At 35.7% G+C, this 23,829-nt stretch overlaps 1 protein-coding gene across 2 annotated transcripts in view; it reads right to left on the bottom strand.

Moving 5' to 3' along the window:
* LOC150106289 (WD repeat-containing protein 54-like) overlaps positions 1-20,699 on the bottom strand; it is an 89,628-nt gene extending 68,929 nt beyond the window's left edge. Inside the window, exons 1-3 of one of the 2 annotated variants that reach the window (XM_090392307.1) lie at positions 20,416-20,699; positions 19,586-19,648; positions 2,431-2,497 (exon numbers count right to left, since the gene is read on the bottom strand). In XM_090392307.1, the coding sequence (XP_090248433.1) occupies positions 2,431-2,497; positions 19,586-19,648; positions 20,416-20,640 (355 nt within the window). In that variant the 5' untranslated portion in view covers positions 20,641-20,699. The remainder of the gene's footprint in view (positions 1-2,430; positions 2,498-19,585; positions 19,649-20,415) is intronic. The other variant, XM_090392308.1, reaches the window with a different exon arrangement.
* Between the last annotated feature and the right edge of the window lie 3,130 nt (positions 20,700-23,829).

Genomic DNA, 23,829 nt, shown 5'->3' with positions numbered 1-23,829 from the left:
ATAACTGTAGCATATTGAAAAGCTTCTCTCTCTTGGCACCTTGTCATATGCCTTTTCCACATTGACAAAACTTAAATACAGATCTCTGTTATATTCCCATGATTTTTCAACTATTTGTCGTAAAGTGAAAATCTGATCCTAACAGCCTCTGTTTGGCCTGAATCCAGCTTGTTCTTCACCCAGCTTTTCTTCCACAATTCTTCTCAACCGTTTCTCAAGTATACTTGCATAGATCTTGCCAGGAACACTCAGTAGGGAAATACCTCTGTAATTCTCACATTCAGTTTTATTTCCCTTTTTATATATGGGTACTATGAGAGCTCTACTCCAATCATCAGGAATTTGTCCCTCTGTCCAGGACTTCTGAACTATGCAGTCCAGCCACTGTAAGACTTTTATGCCGCCATACTTCAGCATTTCTGGTCGAATATCATCTACTCCTGCTGCCTTTCCACATTTCAAGCCTTTGATAGCTTTTTATACTTCAAGTATGGATATGAATTCCTGACTGTATGTCTGTTGAGTGTTTTTTACAACTGTGCTATCACTGCTGGTTTCATTTAACAATTTTTCGAAGTAATTACTCCGTACTTCCAAGATAGCTTTTTCTCCTGTTTTCATGTCACCTTTATCATCTCTAAGTCCTTTTAAAGCACTCTTTCCTCCATTTCTAAGCTTCTTCAACAACCTCCAGAATATTTTGCCACCTTCTTGATATTTATTTTCTATGTTCTTGCCAAAGTCCTCCCATGACTTTTGTTTAGCCAGTTTTACACAGTGTTTAGCTTTCTTACATTTGTCTCTGTTTTTTCTATGAGCAAAAGCAGACTTATTTACCAAGAACTTTTTGTATGCTTTTTTCTTTTCCTTCACTGCCTCTTTAACTTCCTGTGTCCACCATGGGGTTCTGATTTTTCTATTCTTGCAGACAACCTCACCACATGCCTCTCTGGCTGAATCAATCAGGGTTTTCTTCAAGGCTTGCCAATGAATCTCCAAGGTTGGGTTCCTGTTTTCTCAAACTCTTTCATTTTTCTTCAATAATCTTTGTATATTTTAGTCTACAGTTCACATCTGAGAGCTACTCAACTTTTATTCGCTTAAATCTTTCTTACATGTTATTTTTTTCAATATGAAATTCAATTTTATCAGTCAATGAGACTTTTCTTAGGCAATGACGTTTTTATACATGTATTTTAATCATCCTGATGAACTAAATTGAGCTCTTTTCCTCTCTACTGTATATTATTTAATTTATAATAAAATAACTATATTTTATTATAAATATAGTTATTTATAATAAGATATATTATATGTAATTACTATAGCAAGTTTTACTGATTTTTATCAGCTGCCTGGTATAATCAAATATGAAATTCCAAAAACAAATATTGGATAAGAGGCATAATTTCCTCTGCATTACAATATCAACATTTTATTTTATATAAATAATAATAATAATTATATAATTATAGTCATAACTGCAATAATATTATAGCATTATGCAGTATCACTTATTTTTTTAAAAATATGATGACTATGCCCATTTGGTATTCATATAATGGCTGATGATCATTGTACATTTTTAGCAGTGGAAAATAAAAAATCCTATGATAGCTAAACCTCAGTTTAAAGTAATGGCATTGTCATCATAATGACTTTCATTAAAAAAAATATGATAATAATTGCTTGCATGTTTTGCCATATATAAATTTGCAATGCTTCAGATAATGTTTTGCAAGAATTCAAGCCACCTGGGTAGATAAATATGCTAATTCAATATGTGTATTTATGTATGCTATAGAAGTAAAATGATTAAAATGATAAGGAAAAATTTTAATTGGGTAATAACAATTGGCAATAATGACTTCATCTCATTTTGTAATCTGTTTACTGTTATCAAATTTCATAAAGCAGATGTAATCACATTAAGTCGTATCTATTGTGTTATGGATCTGAGAAATCAATAAATAGAAATTAACTCTCTGAATTTATTTCTCTTATTATTCATCATTATTAACATCATATGTTGTTTCCATCCAGGAGGTTGACTACCATGATGTGACTCATGGTTGATTACAGGCGTAAGGAGAATGTGATGAGAAACCTATCTCTTCCACATTGTTGTTGTAAGTATTCATGACTGTAGATCCATGTGTGTGTGTGTGTGTTCACGGGACCAGTTTGCCTGTTCTGAGGGACGAAAAACCAGAGTTTTCAGGTGAAAAAACCCTCTACCTCCGTATGAGAATGGCTAACTCACCCTTAGTCGAAAAAGACAAGATAAAGGTTCCTCATGTCGTGGAAAGGAACCGAACCCATCTTTCCAACCAAAGGGCTTTGTCTATACCAACTGAACTACGGAGGCTCTCTGTTATTATTACTGTTCACTATTTATGATGTCTTACTCGTAATAGAGAGAAAACTTACCTTCTAAATTAGCATTTCTTGAAAAGGCATGCCAGTAGAGAAGAACTGTACCATCCCATTCAAATATCTGACAAAAAATAATAAAAATAAATAAATAAAATAAAATAAAAAATAATAAATTCAATTTGCATCCATAAAAAAATTCAGCTAATGCAATGTAGAAGTGCAGTTCTTTCTAGTACCCCAAAATTTTACCTAATATTATAAAATTCGACATGAAACTTCTAAGATATTTTACTGTAGAATTCTTTCTTAAGTTAACTATGCAGTGTCTACACATTCACTATTTAGCATGGTGTAAATACATAATGACAAAATTATTACTCAAAACTTTTGTTTAAAAAATAATATCATGCAATTTGATTGTGCTTTCAAAAGTTTCTATTATGTTTATTTACATTCATGGCTGTGAATTTATACTGGTAATAATTAAATCTGCTTAACCAGTTGGCAAAAGCCAATGTTTCCTGTGATTCGAATCCCATGTAAATAGACATCTGTAAAATCCTGTCCTGGACAGAACGTGTACAGAATGTTTTCCATTTGGTATGTTGTTTTTGGTTGAGATTTATCAGTGATGACATATTTTATTATTATTAATTCATGAGATTCCTATAACTATTTGTTTCAAAATGCATAACTTTATACTTTTCCACATTAAACTAGTACACACACCATCTTTTGCATATACAGTCAGTCTATTTAAATCATTCGTTTTCCATATTGCCTTGATCAGTAATTACATCATCTAATTTTGCATTAGTAACTAACTAACTGAATATTTCCTGTATCATTGATGGACAAAATAAATAGCAGTATCTTGAGTACAGAACCCTGCACCACACCACTAGCCACTGCCTTCTCTTGGATTCTCCTCATCCACATACTACTCTTTGGTATTTGTCCATCAGTCCCCTTATATCCATATTGCTAGCTTCATATCTATTCCAATTTGCTGTAATTTATGTGATAACAGTTTCATTATATACTGTCAAACACACCTGAAAAATCTAGCATTATCATCATCATGGAGGGTATAGAGGGTAGGGAATATGTGATTTCGTTACCTATTCTCTTTATCCAACTCAAATGTAGCTCCTTAAAAAAAGGAAGTAAACTGCCAGAGCATGACTTACCCTTCATAAAACCATGCTGTCTACAACAGAGTATCTTATTCACCCATTATTGAATCTGTGTCTTTGGCAAGCATTTCCAGTATTTTTAGCATCATTCCTGAGATACTGATTGGTCTATAATTCATTCCTGATATAGTGATTGGCCTATAATTTGCTACCAGTCTTGGAGCCTCTTTTTATGCAATGGAATTATTTCTCCTTTCTTCACTCCCTTGGGACTTTATCAGTGTTGATGTTTAAGTTAAACAGCCTAGTCAGAGGGAATGCCAATTCATATGCACATTTGTAATACACAGGCTGATATCTGCATTGAGATTCTGCTATACCAAAGTACTTCCAAGTTGATCAACCTTTATTCCACATCAGTTCCTATCTTCACCAGATGACAGACCCTTGCATGGTGGTTTCTCAACAAATTTGTTTGCTTCTGTCACCTCCTAACCATCAGCACTCAACATCATTAACCTTCCACAGATGTTATTCCTTTTACTCACCAATTAGTGAAAGAATTCATTGGGATTTCATTTGTTCTACTTAGTAATATTTCTTTTTATAATTTTTCTTTACCTTCCTTACTATGCGTGTCACCTTTCTTGCCCGTGCCTTGTATTGCTTGTGAGCTTGCTGTTCACCTTGCTACTTTTATACTCACCATGTTTTCTTTTTTGAAACTCCTGCTTAATGATATTACTCATCCATCTAACTCCTACCTGATAGCCTTCTGACTTTGGATACACGATCTGATATTGCTTCCATTCTTCTCTCTCTCTCTCACACACACACACACATATATTACCATTTCACATCTGCTGCCTCTTAAGCTGGTCACAACACCTGTTCTGCTGTTTAAAATGAGAGGGGAAAAAAAACCTTTATGTGAAAACTATTTTAATGATGTAAAATTTTTTCAGTAGTATCTAAAGCATCTTCAGGCGCAATGGAACACAATTAAAATACAAATAACATAAGCATTTTAAAAAGTGCCACCATGGTATTAAGACAACTGGTCAATAAAATTCCTAATTAATTAATTAAAAATTGTACACACTCACACATATACATATATAAGAAAATAATAAATTAGGAATTAGAAGAAGATTGATACAATAATATTTCTCATAGAGGGGATAACTGAAAGTCATTAAATCTGGAGAATGTAAAATGGTCTTGCAGCTTTCTTCCAAAGTATTCCATATTTAGTAAAGATGGTATGTTCAGCTACATATTTTCTTCTACATACTTTCTCCATATACCATAAGGAATTTACTCTTATGTAAGAGCTTGGTTTTCTTCCAAAGTATTCCATATTTAGTAAAGATGGCATATTCAGCTACACCAGATTGCTCAAGTTCATGATGCAGGATATAACATTTATGCTCCTCAGACAGCAGTAGATCTACCTGAGTGTCTGAAGTATGACAAGTCACAGGTGCATGAGATTTAACAGACACCTGGAAAGTTGAGTGGAGGAAGATTGTCTTAGGTGAAGAAAGAAATGTTGAACCCTTTCTGTCAGGATGAAAGGACACCACAATGTTGAGAGGCCTCAGAACTTCTGTGATGCATTCAGATATTCCTTTAAACAAAAAGGAAGAGGAATCCAAGAGATTTCCTCCTCAGACATAGAGACCAGAAGCCTAAAACTGTTAAATGTTTTGTTGATAAAGGACCCATTGAAACCAATTTTTTAGAAAGGCAGATTTGATATAATTCAATTTTTGGCATAAAAGGTCCTCTGTAGAACAAAGTATAAGCATGGTGTAGTAAGGTATTAATATTTCAGACTTTTTGACTTGGAAGATGGTGTGAAGTTGAAAGTTTATTTTTCACTTGGTTAGAGTATAATAAATTTAGTTTAATCCTTTATCCAAGTGTGAGCAAACAAAGTTTGCGCCTGAAAGTATCTTCAGGACTGGGGTAAGGTGGTACAACACCAGGGCAACTCGTTGCAAAGGTGGAGCAAGATACCAACACTCCTGTCTCAGTATCTCCTATAATGCAAAACACATCTCCTTGCGGATATGTCTAATGTCATGCATTAAGGGAAGGGCCACTACCCAGACTAGTTTCGACCTTTATTGAGGTCTCTTCAGTGGGAGCCTGAAGTGAAAAATAAACTTTCAACATCTTTCTCTAAATCCAGAGTAATTTATTAAAAAAGGGTGGCACACCATTTGGCAACTCCTATAGGGAAAGATGACCTACAAATGCTTCTGCCTGGTATCTCAGCTTGGGCCTGGCTCCCACTGAAGAGACCTCAATAAAGGTCGAAACTAGTCTGGGTAGTGGCCCTTCCCTTAATGCATAACATTAGACATATCCGCAAGGAGATGTGTTTTGCATTATAGGAGATACTGAGACAGGAGTGTTGGTAGCTTGCTCCACCTTTGCAAGGAGTTGCCCTGGTGTTGTACCACCTTACCCCAGTCCTGAAGATACTATCAGGTGCAAACTTTGTTTGCTCACACTTGGATAAAGGATTAAACTAAATTTATTAAGATGGTGTGAAGTAGAATGGATATAATGATCAGTATATCTATTCTACTTCACACCATCTCTTTGAAAAATTGAGAAATGCAAACTACCATCAAGCTAACAAAGAGTCAATAAATCTAGAAAGGCTAGTTGGTCATTGTTGTCCTCCTCTAGAGTGAACTGAATTCTAGGATGAATTACATTTCTTTCTAGAAACCCAAGTTTCCAGGTTTTTCTCCTGGAAACTTGGGTGTGTTTTTCACCCTACAAAACAGGCAAACCAGCTAGAACGTGCATGCAATTTGCAGATAGGATTAACTGTCCTATCACAAGTATTAAGCAGATTTCTAAGAAACCAAGTTATTACTTGGCTGTGACAGACCATTGAGCCTAACATGAAAAGGGAATATGGAATGGGATAAATAAATAAAATAAAAAATAATCAACAGATCCAAATGTGATTCTTAAAGAGCTTAATGCAAGAACATGCCACCTCTTATTTAAATGGTAGTAGCACCTTTTAGTCATTTGCCAGAGCCAGTGAGAGCATCTTCTGTGCTTCCATCATCATCACACACCGAGATGATAATATAATGGCATCATTCTCATACTCCAACTACTGCACAGATGACTAGTGCAAATTTCCTCCCAAAAAGTAGGAAGTGCTAATGTTTGTCAGCAAGAAAGCAAAAGAATTCTGAATAGCCTGGACACCAATAATCCTGCTGATCCTGAGACAAAACTAGAGAGTTGTGCATTTTGAATTTTGTGCCATGGAATAAATACCTATCCTATATTATCATATTTTCAATCTTTCCAATAAAAAAGCTGATAAAGTCAGCCATTAAAATATTGTTCCATTGAACACACTTCGGTTCTCTCAAAAATCATGCAAAAGGAATTACTGACTAACAATATGGAGATTCTACCACCTTTAATCCATAGCAGATCTCCTAATTGCTACCCACCTTTGGATACAAGCCAGAAAAATGTTCAGAGAAATTCACACAGTTATTATTATTACGTGACACCTCCAAGTAGTCCAAAGACTCATCAAGGGAGGGCACCTACTCTACAACTCTCCGTCTCCACCATTCACAATCCAACTACAATGAATCGCAACTATCATCATCATCTACTGCCCACCACTAGTATTTCACAGGCAATCACAAACATCCATGCCCATGGTGAGATTTGAAGCCGCAGCCTTCTGGCTGGAGAGTAGATACACTAACCACTGTTCTTGAGCATTTATCAGGTAGCCATTTAGTTCTTTATAAATGACATATAGAATATCTTCAGTCTTCAATAAATTAGGTATTCTTTTCTGCTCAGTTACTATTTTTCACCTATAAACTGCTAACACCGTATACATCACAAATCTGTCTGACATTGGAACACTGTTCATGCATTTGCTTAAAAGTAATCGATGGTATCCAGAAGAGGGAAATCCAATTAATTGGTAACTCTTCTCTACATAGATTCATTCTAATTACTTTCTCACAGTCACCACATTTTTTCCTAAAGCCTCTTCAATCAGTTTCATGGGCAATATTATCATTTGCTCAACTGGTCACCATCATTCCTCCACTTTTTGCTAAGACTCCATCAGATATTAGTACACTGGTCAGCATTCAATTATTATCCACATATATCCTTTGAAACAGCATTTCTCATAATGTCTTCTTTAGACTGCAGCCTCCAACAGATTCCTACATTATCCTTGGCCTCTTCGACACAACATTGATGTGCTACAGGTTTTGAACCATATGTGTGTGTGAGGGGGCTGATTATATATATATATATATATAATATGTTATAAAAGTGCACACAGAACATAATAGTAATACATGTATGGCCTGTATGTAAATATCACGTACGTAGCATATATGTAAAATATTTGGTTGTGTGTGTCACCACATGTTCTAGGCAACTATTTAAGAATGCTGCTGGTCAGTAATCACCAATAGTGTTGATCACAATGGGAAAAATAAAGGACATTCCAGAGTTCGATAAAGGGCTTATTGTGGGTGACTATCTGGCTGGAGCCACAATTTTGAAAACAGCGGATCTGACTGGTTTCGCAAAAGATGAGATCTCCTGTGTGTATAATCAGTGGAAAAATAACCCACATTGCTTGTCTAAGAGGCATAACTGTGGTCCTAAAACAGTCTGTCAAGAAAGAGATCATCATCATCTGAGAGGGCTTGTGCAGTCAAAAGAACTTCCTGTGTGCAGCAACTGACCGAAGCATTTAATAAAGGCTGCTCCCAATCCATATCTCACCAAACTATGTGCAGGGAATTGAAGATCAGTTAGGTATTTTTGATTTTTTATTGTGCAAAGACATCAAAGGTCATACTGTGCCAGATCACAGGTTACAGCAGTACATACGGTTAGTAGGACACTCACAAACATCAATGCCCGTAGCAGGATTTGAACCTGCAGCCTCTTGGCTGGAGAGTGGATATGCTAACCACTCAGCCAACCACCAGGCTGGCAAAGAAGAAGATCAGTATTGGCAGTTGCATACCTTTATGGAAACCACTGATTTCTGCAAAGAACCAGAAAGTTCATCTACTGTTGGTCCACAGTGTCAGGAACACTGTGACTGGAACTGGAAGACTGAGAAAAAAGTCATGGTCAGGTGAGTCACAGTACACCTTGTTGTGCACTCATAGTAGGTAAAGAGTTTGGCTTGAGCCTCATAAAGCAATGAATCCAGCTTATCTGCAAACACAATTTAAGGTTCTGGAAGTGATGTAAATGGTGTGGGGGGGCATGTTCAGTTGTTACAGAATGGTTCCCCTGATATTGTTAGAAGGTCAGGGTCCTCTAAGAAATATCTGAACATTGTTGCCAATCAAGTCTATTCTGCAATGTTGACTTTTTATCCAGCAGGTGCAGTTGTTTCATGGATGATAAGGCTACTGTCCATCACATAAGAATTGTTCAGCAGTGGTTCAGTGAGCATGACAGCAACTTCCATCATCTTCCCTGGCAACCACAAAGCCCAGATCTGAACCCCATTGAGAATGTATGGGACATGCTAGAAAAACAGATCTGGGAGCAAAGTCCTCTTCTGTCAAATCTGAGCCAGGTAAAGAGTGTCTGGTGATTGTCAAGGTCTTCTGTATCATTGCCATTATCTGACGTGATGAATTCACAACTTGTGCAATGCGACCCCTGAATTTCAGGTCCTTGTCCCCCACCACTCCTAGATCTCTTATCTCCTCTACCTCCTTTTTAAAGTTTCCCCACCAAGTGTATAATTTGCATCCCATTGTTACTTATCAAATTTCAACCCTTGACACTTTACAACACTGAATGATAGTTCCATACTGTTACCCACTCATACAATCTATTTAAGTCCTCCTGTACCACAACATCTGCTTGGCTCTGCATTACACACTCTAATTTTGCATCAGTTGCAAACAGTTGCATATCACCAGTTAAACCCATCCTACTATCATCACAACTTGTGCAATGTTGTACATGGGATACTGCACCCCCATATACAACTTTCTGATACCTATCAGATAGATCCAACTTATAGTTGTTATCAAATCACACCCATTTTAGTTTATTTAGTAGCTTGTTGTGTGGCAGCCTATCAAAAGCTTTTGCAAATAAGTATACCACTGTATATGTATCTTCTTTGTCCAAAACACTGATCACCTTGTTTTAGCATAAGTTGGTAAAACATGATCTCTCTCTCTTTAACAAACCCATGCTTACAACCACAGAAAATACTTCTGTTATCAACCCATTTTTCTGTATCCTAGTTCTCACCAATCTCTCTAATCCATTAACCACAACTGTGGGTATACAGATTGACACATATAATTTGTAGCTAGAGCATTATCACCACCTTTATGCAATGTAACAATTTTACCTTCTTTCCACTCTCTTGGAACCTGTGCTGTTGTAAGATTCTTATTAAACAGGCATGCCAATGCTACTGCCAATTCCCTGGAACATTCTCTTAAGATACATAGTGATATGTCATAAAATCCTATTGCCTTATTGACATCAAACTTATTTCCTCATAAACCTCCTGCTCACTCACAATTAAGCCATCCTTTCCTATGTCCTCTACACTTGAGTTTGCCATAATTTCACCACGATGAGGATGAACCACTTATAAACGGTTCACTGAATACATACCTCAACAATGTCTTCTGTGGCTTTTCCACCATTTTCATCTCTCAATATCATCTTATAATACTCATTCTTCTTTCTACTTGCTACATACTGAAAACTCCTGAGGGGTTTTCTTTGCTTGATTTGCTAATTTCTGCTCATTACTGCTATTTTGCTATTCTTACCAACTGATTCACCTTCCTGGCCTGACCTTTATACTTCTCATGCAATTGATTGCTACCATTTTACATACTGCAAAACTGGGAGAGCAATAGTTGATAAAAGGATGATTAAAGGTTCAGTGATGATTAGTGATGATTAGTGGTTCAGTGAGCATGACAGCAACTTCCATCATCTTCCCTGGCAACCACAAAGCCCAGATCTGAACCCCATTGAGAATGTATGGGACATGCTAGAAAAACAGATCTGGGAGTCCTCTTCTGTCAAATCTGAGCCAGGTAAAGAGTGTCTGGTGATTGTCAAGGTCTTCTGTATCATTGCCATTATCTGACGTGATGAATTCACAACTTGTGCAATGCGACCCCTGAATTTCAGGTCCTTGTCCCCCATCACTCCTAGATCTCTTATCTCCTCTACCTCCTGTAGTAGAGGAGATAAACGATTGTCAATTTAATATTGCAAAATGTAAGGTTATGCACTTCAGGTTGAAAAGGTTGCATATGATACATCATATCATGCGTATCATATTGGTTTGCAGGAAATTGATGAGGCTAAGGACTTGGGGATAATGGTGGACAAAGAGCTAATAAAGTTCAGAAGGCATACTGCAAGAGTTGATAAAATAGCTCAATGCCTGCCAGATTTGGTCATCTGGGTTTCTTGGGGCCCAGGAGGTGGTCAAAAAGATTCAGAAGCGAGTGACCAAGATGGTTGTGGTGACAGGTCTGCGGAATACCCTATGAGGACAGGTTGAAGTTTTGTGAGTTATAGTTTAGTTGATAGGTGGAAAAGAGGGGACATGATAAAAACTTTTAAGATATTAAAGGAGTTTTATAAAATTGATGCAAGTGAAAATTTTCAATATATGACAAATAGTCAGGGAACTAGTGGCCATCTGTGGAAGTTATGTAAGAGTGTGGTTAATAGGGGTGTGCAGACCAGATTTTTTTTGCATGGAGAGTGGTGAGTGAGTAAGTGAGTGGAATAGATTCAAGGAGAGGTATGATAGGATTTGTGTGTATGATAGTTAATTTGGGTCTCCCCACAATGAGTCCCTAGGCTGTATGGAGATGCCATAAATAATAATAATAATTATTATTATTCATCTTGTGCTGCCTCCACAGTATCTTCTTCTTCCAAATTTCATGCTTAATCCCTTTATTCATCCATTTGACATCTACTTTATTCAGTCTTTTGATCTTCAGAATATATTTGCACATTGTTGTAGTTAAATATCTTTTAGTCAGTTCCCATGCAGCATTTATCTCCATCCCACTTAACACCTCATTCCATGCTATAGCTCCAAGTTGTCTCCTAAACTTTTCATAATCACCAATTGTTGTAATTCCACATATATCATTTAATCAGAGAAGTCTTCATATGGCTAGCCATAATTCAGGTGATCACTTCACATTCAGTCTCACCAACTGGAGGGAAGTGCAAAACCCAGCTCACAATCATATCCTCTGGTGAAATGTCAGATCTAAAACTCTTGAACCTCATGTGTCCTATTTTACATACTGCCTAAGATAGTTGTCTGTCGAGAAATTAATTTTCCTTATTCCCAAATGTTATCTCTTCATTCCAATGTATACTGCCATAATAATCCCCTTCCCTTGTTCACTAAGTGAAGTTGCATATACATTTCTTACTCATCATCCCCACACTCCCTGGCCTATAGCTGCATCTGAATAAATATCTCTTCTTATCAACCTCCACTTCACACCAAACTGACTTAAAACCATTGCCACTATTTACATCATACATTTCCACTTTGTATGGATATAATTCACCTGCTATCATCACTCCCCCCCCACACACACTTTTTGTCCTTTCTGCCATTTCTTCCTGTCCACCCTAATCCCCCATGTTTCCCTGTCCATCTTGCATTCTCATTCTATCATTATCACTCACAGTGCTATTATTCTCATTTACAATCACTTCATCCTGATCCCCCATATTTCCGTGTCCATCTTGAATTTTCATTCTATCATTATCACTCACAGTACTATTATTCTCATTTAAAATCACTTCAGTCTCACCAGTTTCTTCTCTCCTGATCTTTTGCTTCAACTCTTACTTTCTTTGCTCCTTGCTGACATCAGTCATTGCTCCTCCTTGTAGCAATAGTCTCTCTAACTGATTTGCACCAAATCCATTCAAATGCAACTCATCATCACTTTTGTACATTTCCATCTTTCCCTCAAATGCATCCAGAACATTCACAAACTCCACTCCCTTCTCCTCACACAGCTTTGCCAACATAACATTTGTGATCCCTGCTCTCTGTCTCAGCTCATCATTATCATACCTAAAGGCAACACACTGACCCCTTTCCAACTACACCTTATCTTTCACTCTCCTCAACAACCTCCTGATATCCAGTCGTACATGCTTTTTTATGTCCAACCAAGTCATTTGTCCTAACAACCACCAGCTCTTGCTAGTCTGCTTTTCTTATCTAAGATATCAATTTATCCTGCTAATTCTCCCTCCTGGAAAACAGATTTTATGTAAGCTCTCATTTACCACACCTCTAATAATGAAATTTCCACGTATCACTATTCCCAAGTCATTTGTCACCTCTTCTTCTCTGCTTTTCCTCGTTCTAACCATTTATACTTGTCTATTCTTATCCACCAAACTTCTCATTTCACTATGCATATTTTTCATTTCAATTCTCATCAACTCATTTTTTTTCAAGTCTTGCATCCCAGCAATTATATTATCTGTCAGTCTTCATTTGTTTCCTGATTCCAATTTTCCTTCACTTCCACAGTATCCTGCTTTCACTTATTCAGCTATACTTTCTTTTGCTTCTGTAGTAGTGCTCACTTCTGTTCCATGATTTATACAATTATCTGCTGCTGCTGTTCTGTGATTCATATGGTCATTTGCTCCCCATTTACACACTCTTTCATTCCATATGCAGTTTCGCATTTACTGATAACTCATAGCCCAACAGAATATCATACTTTCGACATATCCATACCCCTCTCTCTCATCTCCTGTTCAGTCTCTTCACCAACACACTCTCCATATTCTGCCATGTACATGTTGCATTCACAACAACGTACCATTCCCGAAAAGTCCATCCTCTTCCATTAATTGTGTTTGATTTTTGTGCTGCACAATAGGCTGCTCTCATTTATACAGCCATATTCCCATCATTTGCCACAAGCTTCAAAAATAGTAAAAGCTTGTTTCAAACACATAAATCTGCACAAACACTCAGTTATGCTAAGTTATGAAAAACAAACAAAACCAGACCGAAATGCAAATCCAAATCGCTACTTTTCTACAAAAATAAAACATCTTTTCGGTGGCCTATAATCGATAATCAAATAATTTCAACAGTCATTTTCAATCCAATGGAAAGACTATTGGAATAACTGAGCACTTCAACTGCTCTCTTTACATTTCTTTGGGACTTGTCTTGTTATAAGACCTGTTAAACAATATATGAAAACAACCATCATTAGTATCTGAATATTTTATTAATGATATTATGCAAGACTGTCTGGATAACTTTCTGAGTATTGCTACCATTATTTTTGATGAAAGGGCATATCTCATTTTTCACATGTTACTTGTTTTTATCCTATTGAGCAATGGATGAACTGCAATCTCTAACATTAGCTTCACAAATAATTGTGTCTGGTATGTAATGAACTCTATACATATTAGAAAACATTATGGCACTACATCTTGTTTTGCCTATTTTTCTCCATTTTATCCAACCCCTTATAAATTTATATGACTCATTCATATCACCCTATCTCTTCCTATCCACAAGGCTCTGCAAAAGGCATTACCTCAATCTGTCTTCATATCAAACATTCCAGAGAGACCTGAAACCAGTTTAGTAAATTTTCTCTAATCCCTTTCAATAATACCCTCCTCCTCTTGAAAACAAGGTGACCACATCTGCACAGAGTAATTTATATATGAATATGAGACTTATACAAGAGAATCATAACCTCCTTACTTCTATATCTCAATGTCCTCAGCATCACTGCCATAATCTGTTGTGATATCCTCATAAATTTGGCCATATAACCCATCTTGTCCACCACCACTCCTAGCTCTTATCTTCAATCATCTCCTTCAAGATATCTCCACTAATTTTATACTCTGCATCCTACACTGGCCTACTGAATTTCATGAGGTGGACCAGGGTAGGATGCAGAGTATATGATTACACTTTGTAACACTGAACTGGCAGCTTCATTTACTTTCCCAGTCACAAAGTATAGTCAGATTCTCCTGGAAGGCTACAGCAGCATCTGCTCACAATTCTCTCCAACTGTATATCCTCATTTAAACTTCTAATATCATTAAGATATAAGTTAAACAGTAATAGTTCCAAAACAGACACCTGAGGAACACTACTGATGAGTCTTCTGGGATACTGTTCCCAAAAGCAAAACTTGTTGAAATCTATCTGAAACATAATATCCAGTCCATCTCATTAATCTATCATCTAATTCTATCTAATCCTATGTAATTATTATTTGTAATGTGACAAACTATTCAAAGGCTTTTGCAAAATCTAAATATACTACAGCATATACATCTGCTTGTTCAATGCATTTATCACCTTGTTGTAATATGTATGTAGTCTTCTAAAACGCAATCTTCTTTTAACAGACCCATGCTAACCATTACAGAGAGTATTGCCTATCAGAACTCTTACCAACTTCTCTACCTCTCCAGCACCTTAACTACCACCCTAGACCAGTGGTAGCGAACCTTTTTATGTGCGCATGCCAAAAGTTTACAAATCGAGTTGCTGACGTGCCGTACAGTTGTTAATAGAAAATTAATTAATTTATTTATAATATATATATATATATATATATATATAATATTTTATAATTTAATTATTTATAATTTTATTAATAATATTTTCTTTATTTATAATATTTATTTATATATAAATTTATAATATTATTCAGTGTAAAATTGATTATTGTATAATTAAATTGATTTTAATGATATTTGTTTCAAAAAGAAAAAAAAAACAGTAGTGAGAAAAATATTTATGCATTTTAACTCACCATAGACATCAGCTGAGCAGGGAAGCAGCAGAAGGATGTCAACTTGTCGGTGAAACTCTTACCGTATTTATTCGAATATAACTTGCCCTCGCACCCCTGATTTTACTTTACGAAAAAAGATATTAAAAAGTTTTGCAGATACCTCTCACACGAAAAATGTTTAAACATGATCACGTCGAGGCGATAGTAACTCGCTCGCTGCGGTAACAACACGACCTCCCCAACAGCCATTATACTGCAGATGCAAGAAAAACAAGTAGTTTTATTGTGTCCCTGAATAAGGTACAGATGCTTATGCAGTCTGGGTAATATATTTCTCAACCAATAGTGCAATTAAAGACAGCTGGAATAAAAACAGCACTAACTAATGAATCACATGTCCCCTTCTCACAGAAACTATGCTGTATAAACTCCAGCAAAACCATATGTTGCACCGGAAACACAGTACCTAACTAAAAACTATTGTCCAATTTTTCAATTACATGAAATATGTGTTTGTTTGATTGCATTTGAAATTCTCAATGTCATTAAGACAGATCACAAAAGCTAACTCCAAATAAAATTCTACCACAAATTGAAACATGCCATATAATGCTTCTGAGAGTTCCCCTGCCAGCTCAAACGCAAACAAGCAGCAATTAAAAATAAACCAAGCATTGTAACTTTGTGTGAGTTGAACCTGCTGGTAATGAGAAGTTCAATTGGAACGATAAACGACACCCCATCGTGAATGTGTTAAAACTAAGAAATATATAATGAGCATTGTTATGACAGTTGCAGATGTTATGGGATTCGGTAAAAGAGGATTAGCATTTCAATTCAACAATTGTAGGCTTGCTTTTATATTTGAGTTGCACGATCTTTTGTTAATACCACACATCATATGCACGTCTTCATAACCTGCTTTCACTTATCATTAGTCATTTATGAAGGATTGTTCTTTATGTATCTCAAGTCTTGTAAATTAATGTTAATTTTTGCTTGGAATAATGGGAAGGAAGATTTCATTGTTTGGGTTTCTGAAAATCTCCGCATATATCTCGCGCTACAAATTTTTAGCTTAATTATGGGAAAAAAAAAGTGAGAATTATATTCGAATAAATACGGTATTATCACATACACACACCCAATATTTATATATGCAAAGTATGTAATTTAATAAATAAAAATGTATGAATCTCTCAATTTTAAACACGAGTTCCAACAATAATTAATATTTTTGAATTTATAAACACATCACTTTAATGCAACAATTAAAATTTATTGAAAAAGTTAAACTTAGTTTCTTTTGCTAAAACTGAGTTTTGGAAAGTTTTAGTTATGGTAGTGAGAATTTTGTTGCTGTTTTCTGTCCTTTAGCTTATTAATTCTGGGATGAATTGAAGTGATAAACAAACGGAGACAGTCAGAAAGTTGCCAGCGGTTCGTCTGTTTCGTCATAAGAATAGTCATGACAGAAATTTCACAAATATATGTGGTGGAAAAACAAAGAAGAAATCTCATTGATATTTCATATGAATTTTGATATTCATTCTTCCTTCTTACCCAGAATTCACATTACTCACAGCACTAAAAGTACTTTCCAGTCCTTTATCTGATGATAATTCAATAAACTGTTTCTTTATGGGAAAGGGCTGTCTCTTTGGATTCAACAAAGGAGTTCACAATCCACATCATTTGCCTCCAGTGATCCTCACATTCGGGATAATACTTTTCAAATGACAACAACAACATCTTCAAGTAAGCTGCAACAACATCTGATACTGAATTCTGTGAATAGAAATCACTTTTACGTAATATAATCTGATTACATATAAATTCTCGTTTTACATACAGTTTTACAAATTCGCATTACTCACAGTACTAAAAGTACTTTCCAGTCCTTTGTCTGATGATAATTCAATAAACTGAAGGGTTTCTTCATGGGAAAGGGCTGTCTCTTTGGATTCAACAAAGGGGTTCACAATCCACATAATTTGCCTCCGGTGATCCTCCCGTTCGGGATAATACTTTTCAAATGACAACAACAACATCTTCAAGTGGGCTGCAACAACATCTGATACTGAATTCTGTGAATAGAAATCACTTTTCCATAATATAATCTGATTACGACTAAAACATTTCATTATTTCTTTCTACAATCATATTTAAAGTTTGAGTTTCTCTTTGAATGATTTGATTTTGTTCCAAGCATTAAATATTGTTGTATCTGGACCTTGAAGTTTTAATTCAACTCGTTTATGTAAGAAAATATATCGCTGAGATATGCCAGCCTGGCTACCTATTTCTTATCCTGGAAATAATGGGACAGATCACTTTTCTTATTAATTAAAAATACCTCAGCTTCCTTTCGGAGTTCATACAACTTCTCGTGAACTTCACCGCAGGACAGCCAACGAACTTCTGAATATTGAAAGATTTCGATGTCTGAAAATTCCCGATTACTCATGAATACTTCCATGTTTAAAAATATGCTGCTACGTCACTGACACTTCCTACATAGATGTTATTTAGGTGTTCTGGGTCTGAGCTTTTTGTTACATTCATGAATATTATTCTCCTCAGAATATTTCCACTATAAAATATTTATTCATGAAAAATGACAAATTTCAGAAGAACTTTTCGTGGCCCGGGCGGTTGATAAACTCGGATCTACAATGAGTCGACTGAGGCAAAGAAAAATTGTATTTGTTCAGAGCCCACTGTAGGAAGATGCCTGGCAGATATGACAGATACGATTGCTGTGTTACTCTTAATATTATAGGTTTAGAAGACACGTGGTTTGACAAAGCTGCAGCTGGTGACTTTTCATATGCTAAAAATATTAAAGATAATTAACTTGAGTTAATTAATAAGTTTTTAAATAATGAAAAGTTTTGGCGACTAAATACAGTTCTTTTCTATCAGCTGAGTCATGTGATTATGCCCCTCAGCTATTGGCTAGAGGGTCTTAACATCAGCTGTAGTTTTCAGTTGCTGGGCCTTGTCCCTATAGTAGGCTTTGTGTTTGTTGGTTAGTTTCTTTCGTGTAAAACAAAATTTAATTTGAACGTATTGTAACAATTTAAAAAAAAAAAGGTTGAATAATTTATAAGCGTATAAATGGATAATACCTGTAAATCGTTGACGTGCCACCTCTGGCACGCACGCCATAGGTTCGCCATCTATGCCCTAGACTACATACACAGATTGCTATAATTTTAACCCTCGCTTTGTGAAGTACAATTTTACTCGATTTCATTTCTAAATTTGAGACTTGCTTTGTTGCAAGACTTGCTAAACAGGTATGTCAAGGCTACAATTAACTCACTGAAACATTTCCTATATGACAAGTAATGATATGCCATTGAATCCTATTGTCTTATTAACACCAAGTTTACTTAATTTCTCATATACTCCTGCCTTGACTTATCATCAGTTCCTTCTCTGCACTCAAGCTCTGCATAATATCACACTTGAAATAACTTGATGAATTATTAATACCTCTACTATATCCTCTGCAATGGTTACTAGTCTGCCATTTTCATCAACTAATATCATACTCCAATTATCATTCTTTTTTTTGAAGGGGGAAAGAGATCTGGGAAAGGAAGAACTTGTTCACATTAGATTTGAAGACCTGTGCGCTATAGTATTTCTTGGGAAAAAACACATGGGAGAGGAGGTTGTGGCAGAGTACAGCAGCAGCAGCAGGAATGAAAGAGGAGGAAGAGAAATTTGTTCTATGAGTTGGACTGTGAAGGGGTGTTGGGTGGTAGCTACAAGTTTCAATGGATTTGGTATAGAGAGAGAGAGACTGGGAGGATTATTAATGCTAGCTCTGATGAACATTTACCATGAAAATATTTATAGAGGATGCATGCAGTAGATACTGAATGCCTGTGTGAGTGGTTGGAGTGAGTTGGTAAAGAGATGAGTCATTATTCAGTCCGGTTGCTCTCTTCTGTATTGTGTCAGGTATTTTTAGGGAAGTGAGTAATTAATAGATATGAACATAAATATACTGAAGGGGAAAAATGCTTTATATGCTGACACTGCATATGAAATAGAAAGTGCAATATTGTGTATCTAATCATCAGCTTTATCAACATTACAAAGATTTAAACAGATGTATCTTTATTTATCAAACTAAGACCAGAAATCACAATTCACAATACATACCTGAATACCTCGCTGTGATCCTATAACAAAAACTGTCTGATTTCCAATAATCACCCATTTTGCCTAATAAAGAGGAAAATGTATATATATACATATATATATATATATTAATCGGCACCTTACAATATGATTTCACCAATTAATTTTAGCAACATTACAGAAACTAACTGCTTGAACAATGCATAGTATGCTTACTATGACCAATGGTCAGCAGACTGGCCACCAATCATAGCAAGGATGAATAGTCCTCTTTTCTTGATCATTGAAGGTTTATGTTTCTGAATCTATCATCCTTTTACATTTGAGTCATGTTTATCAGCTTACTGTTTGTATAGTTGTCATTCACTTACAGTTTTACAAATAGAATGGTTTAGGTTAAGTTATGCTAATTTTTGTTGTGCACTTTAAGTTTGATTAAATTCTGTGGTTATTTTCAATTATAATTCTCTTTGGTTGGATAATATAGTATACTAAACCAAAGTGACGGTATGTTCTTTAACCTGAAGGAAGGTTTAGTTTTGGTTAGGCTTTCTTAGGTTATTCAGTTTAGATTTTGATGGATTAATTCTAGTAAGATAAGTTTTAACATTAAAAGAACGTTTATGTTGTTTTATAGCATAATTCGATCATTTAGTTCATGGAATACTTGCAAAATGAGTGAAATTATCTTTATACATTAGGTTAGCATCTTAAAATTAATGGAAATACAGTGAATAACATGGTATGCTCATTTAAATAAAAGAACATTGAATGAAAATAGTATGAATGAATCAGTGTTTGCTGACCACGCAATAAATTTACAGAAAACATATAACGGATCTGTTATTTACCTGGAAAATATTATTCACTGAATTTGCTGAGGCACCTCCAATATCCTTACAAGATATCTGCCGAACATTGGTACCAGAATCGTTATTTTGAGTTATTATATTCACTACTGACTGATGAACTACTGATATGTATACCTTATTAGGTGATTGATACAGAACATTAAGATTGTTATTCAAAGCAGACGCACTTGACTTCAATAAAACTGAAGTAGCTTTTTGATACATTACAATTTACTTCGCTATATCACCTATCTTAAGATAAACCGCAGATATGCAATGGTAACTAAGATACACACATACTCCTCGCTACAACCATATGACACACGAGTAGTTTCCCGTAACGCCACCTCTTGTTAAAGAGTTGCAATAATTATAAATAATTGCCAAGGCATCAATTATGTTGCAATCACATAGTATTTGAAGAAAGAGTCAATGAGGCTTCGCTTTTTAAAGTTAAAGGAATGGACAATATTATAAATTCAATATTGTTTCATAGCCAAATAACCGAATTTGAAATCTCAAGCTCGAACTCGCTGTTCAACACTTTCACCATCAAACTGTTTATCCATCAAACAGAGTAGTCTAGAGAGTTTAAAATCACTTTGTTGAAGACTGATTGGGAAGCCAATCTCAATCTCTACCCATTACTGAAGTTGGCCCAAGGCTCTCGTTGATTTTTAGAGTCATCCAAGGAGAAATTCACAGCACACAGCTGATGCCATCTCTTACTTCATGATTCTAATCAGATATACAGGGTGGTTCAAAATTCCACATACAAACTTTGAGGGGACGTAAAGAACATCAAAATCAACCATATTCACATAGGAATGCATGACCTAAAACGCCACCGGAAGGTTCTAACAAAGATACAGAAATAACACAAGGCAGTAGTAGTGTAAAAAAAACTTTATTAGGCGTAATAAACACTTCAGTAATAGTTGGATACATAATATGGTTTCACATCAGGAGCTCCAAGTTACGACCATTAGCAGTGATGCATGCCTGACACCGATGACACATTGATTGTCGTACATATTCGAAAATACCTGGAATTTCCAGGACCAGGATATTAGTAAAAGGCGATGGCGATTCTTGCCACGAGGTCCATGTCAGAGGCAACAGGCGTTTCGTACATACATCATGGCTTTATGGGTACCCCACAGAAAGAAATCAATGCTCGATAAATCAGGTGAATGTGTGGGCCATGCTACCACGTCCAATCCATTGAACCCCAAAGGACCTGTCAAAATACTGATGCACAGAAATGCCAAAATGGACTGGAGCCTCGTCGTCTTGGAACCATATCTGCCGACGCACACAGGGCCGGCTCTAGAATTTTTTCGCCCCATTTTCCGCCCCAGCACCAATCTCAAATTAACTTTTGGAATTTTGAAAACCATTATGTTCAACATTAGTTTCATGACCATTAATTTTAAATATAGTACCATTAATAATAATGCACTGATAAAGTGATTAAAATACTGCATATTCATAAAATAAACCATCGATTTCATTAATTGACAATTACATGAAATGTAGTTATAATTTATTACTTACATATATGGAATGATCTTCACTTGTACAACGATGAACTGTTGAGTAACACTTAACTATAGAATGTACACGTTATAGTTTTAGCACTATTTTCACATTATTTTAATTAGAATTTATATTGTTTTTAGTATCTACTGATTAAAAACACACTTTTTTTGCTTTCATATTTGCAAAATCACAAATTAGGTCTGCGTTGTCTAATTTCTGACCGATTTCATGTTCAATTGAATTCATGGAAAGTCCTTCCAATCTAGTTTTGGCCATTGTTGAGCGTAAGTAACTTTTAATAAGATTCAGTTTTGAGAACCTACGCTCACCACTTGCAACCGTCACAGGCAATGTCAGTAATATTCTTAGGACGACAGCGACATTCAAAGTTACTTTCAAGAATAAAGAACAAAGAACTTCCATTGGCGGCGTATTTTCTGGCACTAACTTGGACACTACTTTCAGTTCATCACATAGCTCGATTGCATCGATGTCTCTATTTTCTTCATGTTTTAAAACGGCTTCTAGGTTTTTACAATTGTCTAAGAGCTCATTTGTCATCTCAGATTTTAATTTAGAGATGTTATATAAAAATGAAAAATGTGAAGTGTGATGTTCCAATTGCTCGAACCTTTCTTCAATAGAATTAGTTGCAACATCAATAATGTCAGAGACTTTGGTTTGATTTCTTATCCATGTATTCCTTTTGTGATCCAATCTTGTGATACCAAGCATGCTTCTTTCCATACTAAATTTGTTGTTCTTAATTTTTTATTTACTTTGCATTTAGTGTCCATGTTTTACAGCTATAAGAATACACTGGGTAAAAACTATTCTCTTCAGACACAGTGGCAGTTGGCTATAGGAATACACTGGGTAAAAACTATTCTCTTCAGACACAGTGGCAGTTGGCTTTCGAATATTGACTGTAGTTTTCCAAATGATTTCCACCCAAGCATCGCGTGTCTTTTAATTTCGTCCATAATATTTTGTTCCATTAATATCTGTTGTCCAAAGTATATGTAATGATCTACTTGTTTAATTTCGTAATCATTGATTTTTATTATTTCTGGCTGGACTATTGGTCAGCCTGTGTAGCTCAGTAGATGTGGCGTTTGCACACCACAGAGCTTGATTGCACGAAGGAAGACTTCGTTTCAAATCTAGTCAGCGACTAGTGGAAATTTTTCCAAGCTTTCTTCGACTGGTTCCCGAGTTAGTCGATCCCTGGCACGGCAAGCGGTTTTTTTTTCCTCCCGGAAACTCGGGTTTTTCGTCCCGTAAACTGAATAAAATCGACCGTAGAACCGACACTATTTCAGACATTAAATATATTGTGTTGTTGAGCCGTCTCTTCACTGCGTACCGCTTAATTAGATAGCCAATTGAATACCAGTGGAGATTGAACTGCCCACTCAGTCTCCAAAAGTTAGATAGGGCTAATGCCCTACCTCGTCTACTGCTTGTACGAGAATAAAATGCGATAGCTGATTTTTTTTTTTCATAACTTGCTTCTTTTTTAGGTTTATCTTTAGGCCAGTTGTTTTGCCAGCAATTTGGTGTTCATGGATATGAGTCTATCTTCATGCACAGTTAAAGTAAAATAACTATGTCTTCTGCAAAACGTAAATAGCTTAAATATCTTCCATTTATCTTCAGATATTTTCTTCTCAATTAAGAAATTTAAATATTTCTTCTAGGTATTCTGTAAATTATTTTGGAGATATTGTCACCCTGTTTTATACCCTCTGTCTTTCCACAATGCAGCAAGAGAAAGAGTTGTTTCAGGAGGTGGAGGAAGCAAGTGATCTGGGCATCTTGGCAGATAGGGAACCGAAGTTCAGGGGATATATCGCGAAGTTGTAAGGATTA

This window comes from Typopeltis vanoorti, chromosome 5, assembly GCF_054136105.1.
Source record: "Typopeltis vanoorti isolate ZY-2024b chromosome 5, IOZ_Tvanoo_1.0, whole genome shotgun sequence".
In the NCBI taxonomy this organism is placed as follows: domain Eukaryota; kingdom Metazoa; phylum Arthropoda; class Arachnida; order Uropygi; family Thelyphonidae; genus Typopeltis; species Typopeltis vanoorti.
Note: the sequence above shows the minus strand (reverse complement) of the source record. Positions and strands in the feature narration are given on the sequence as shown.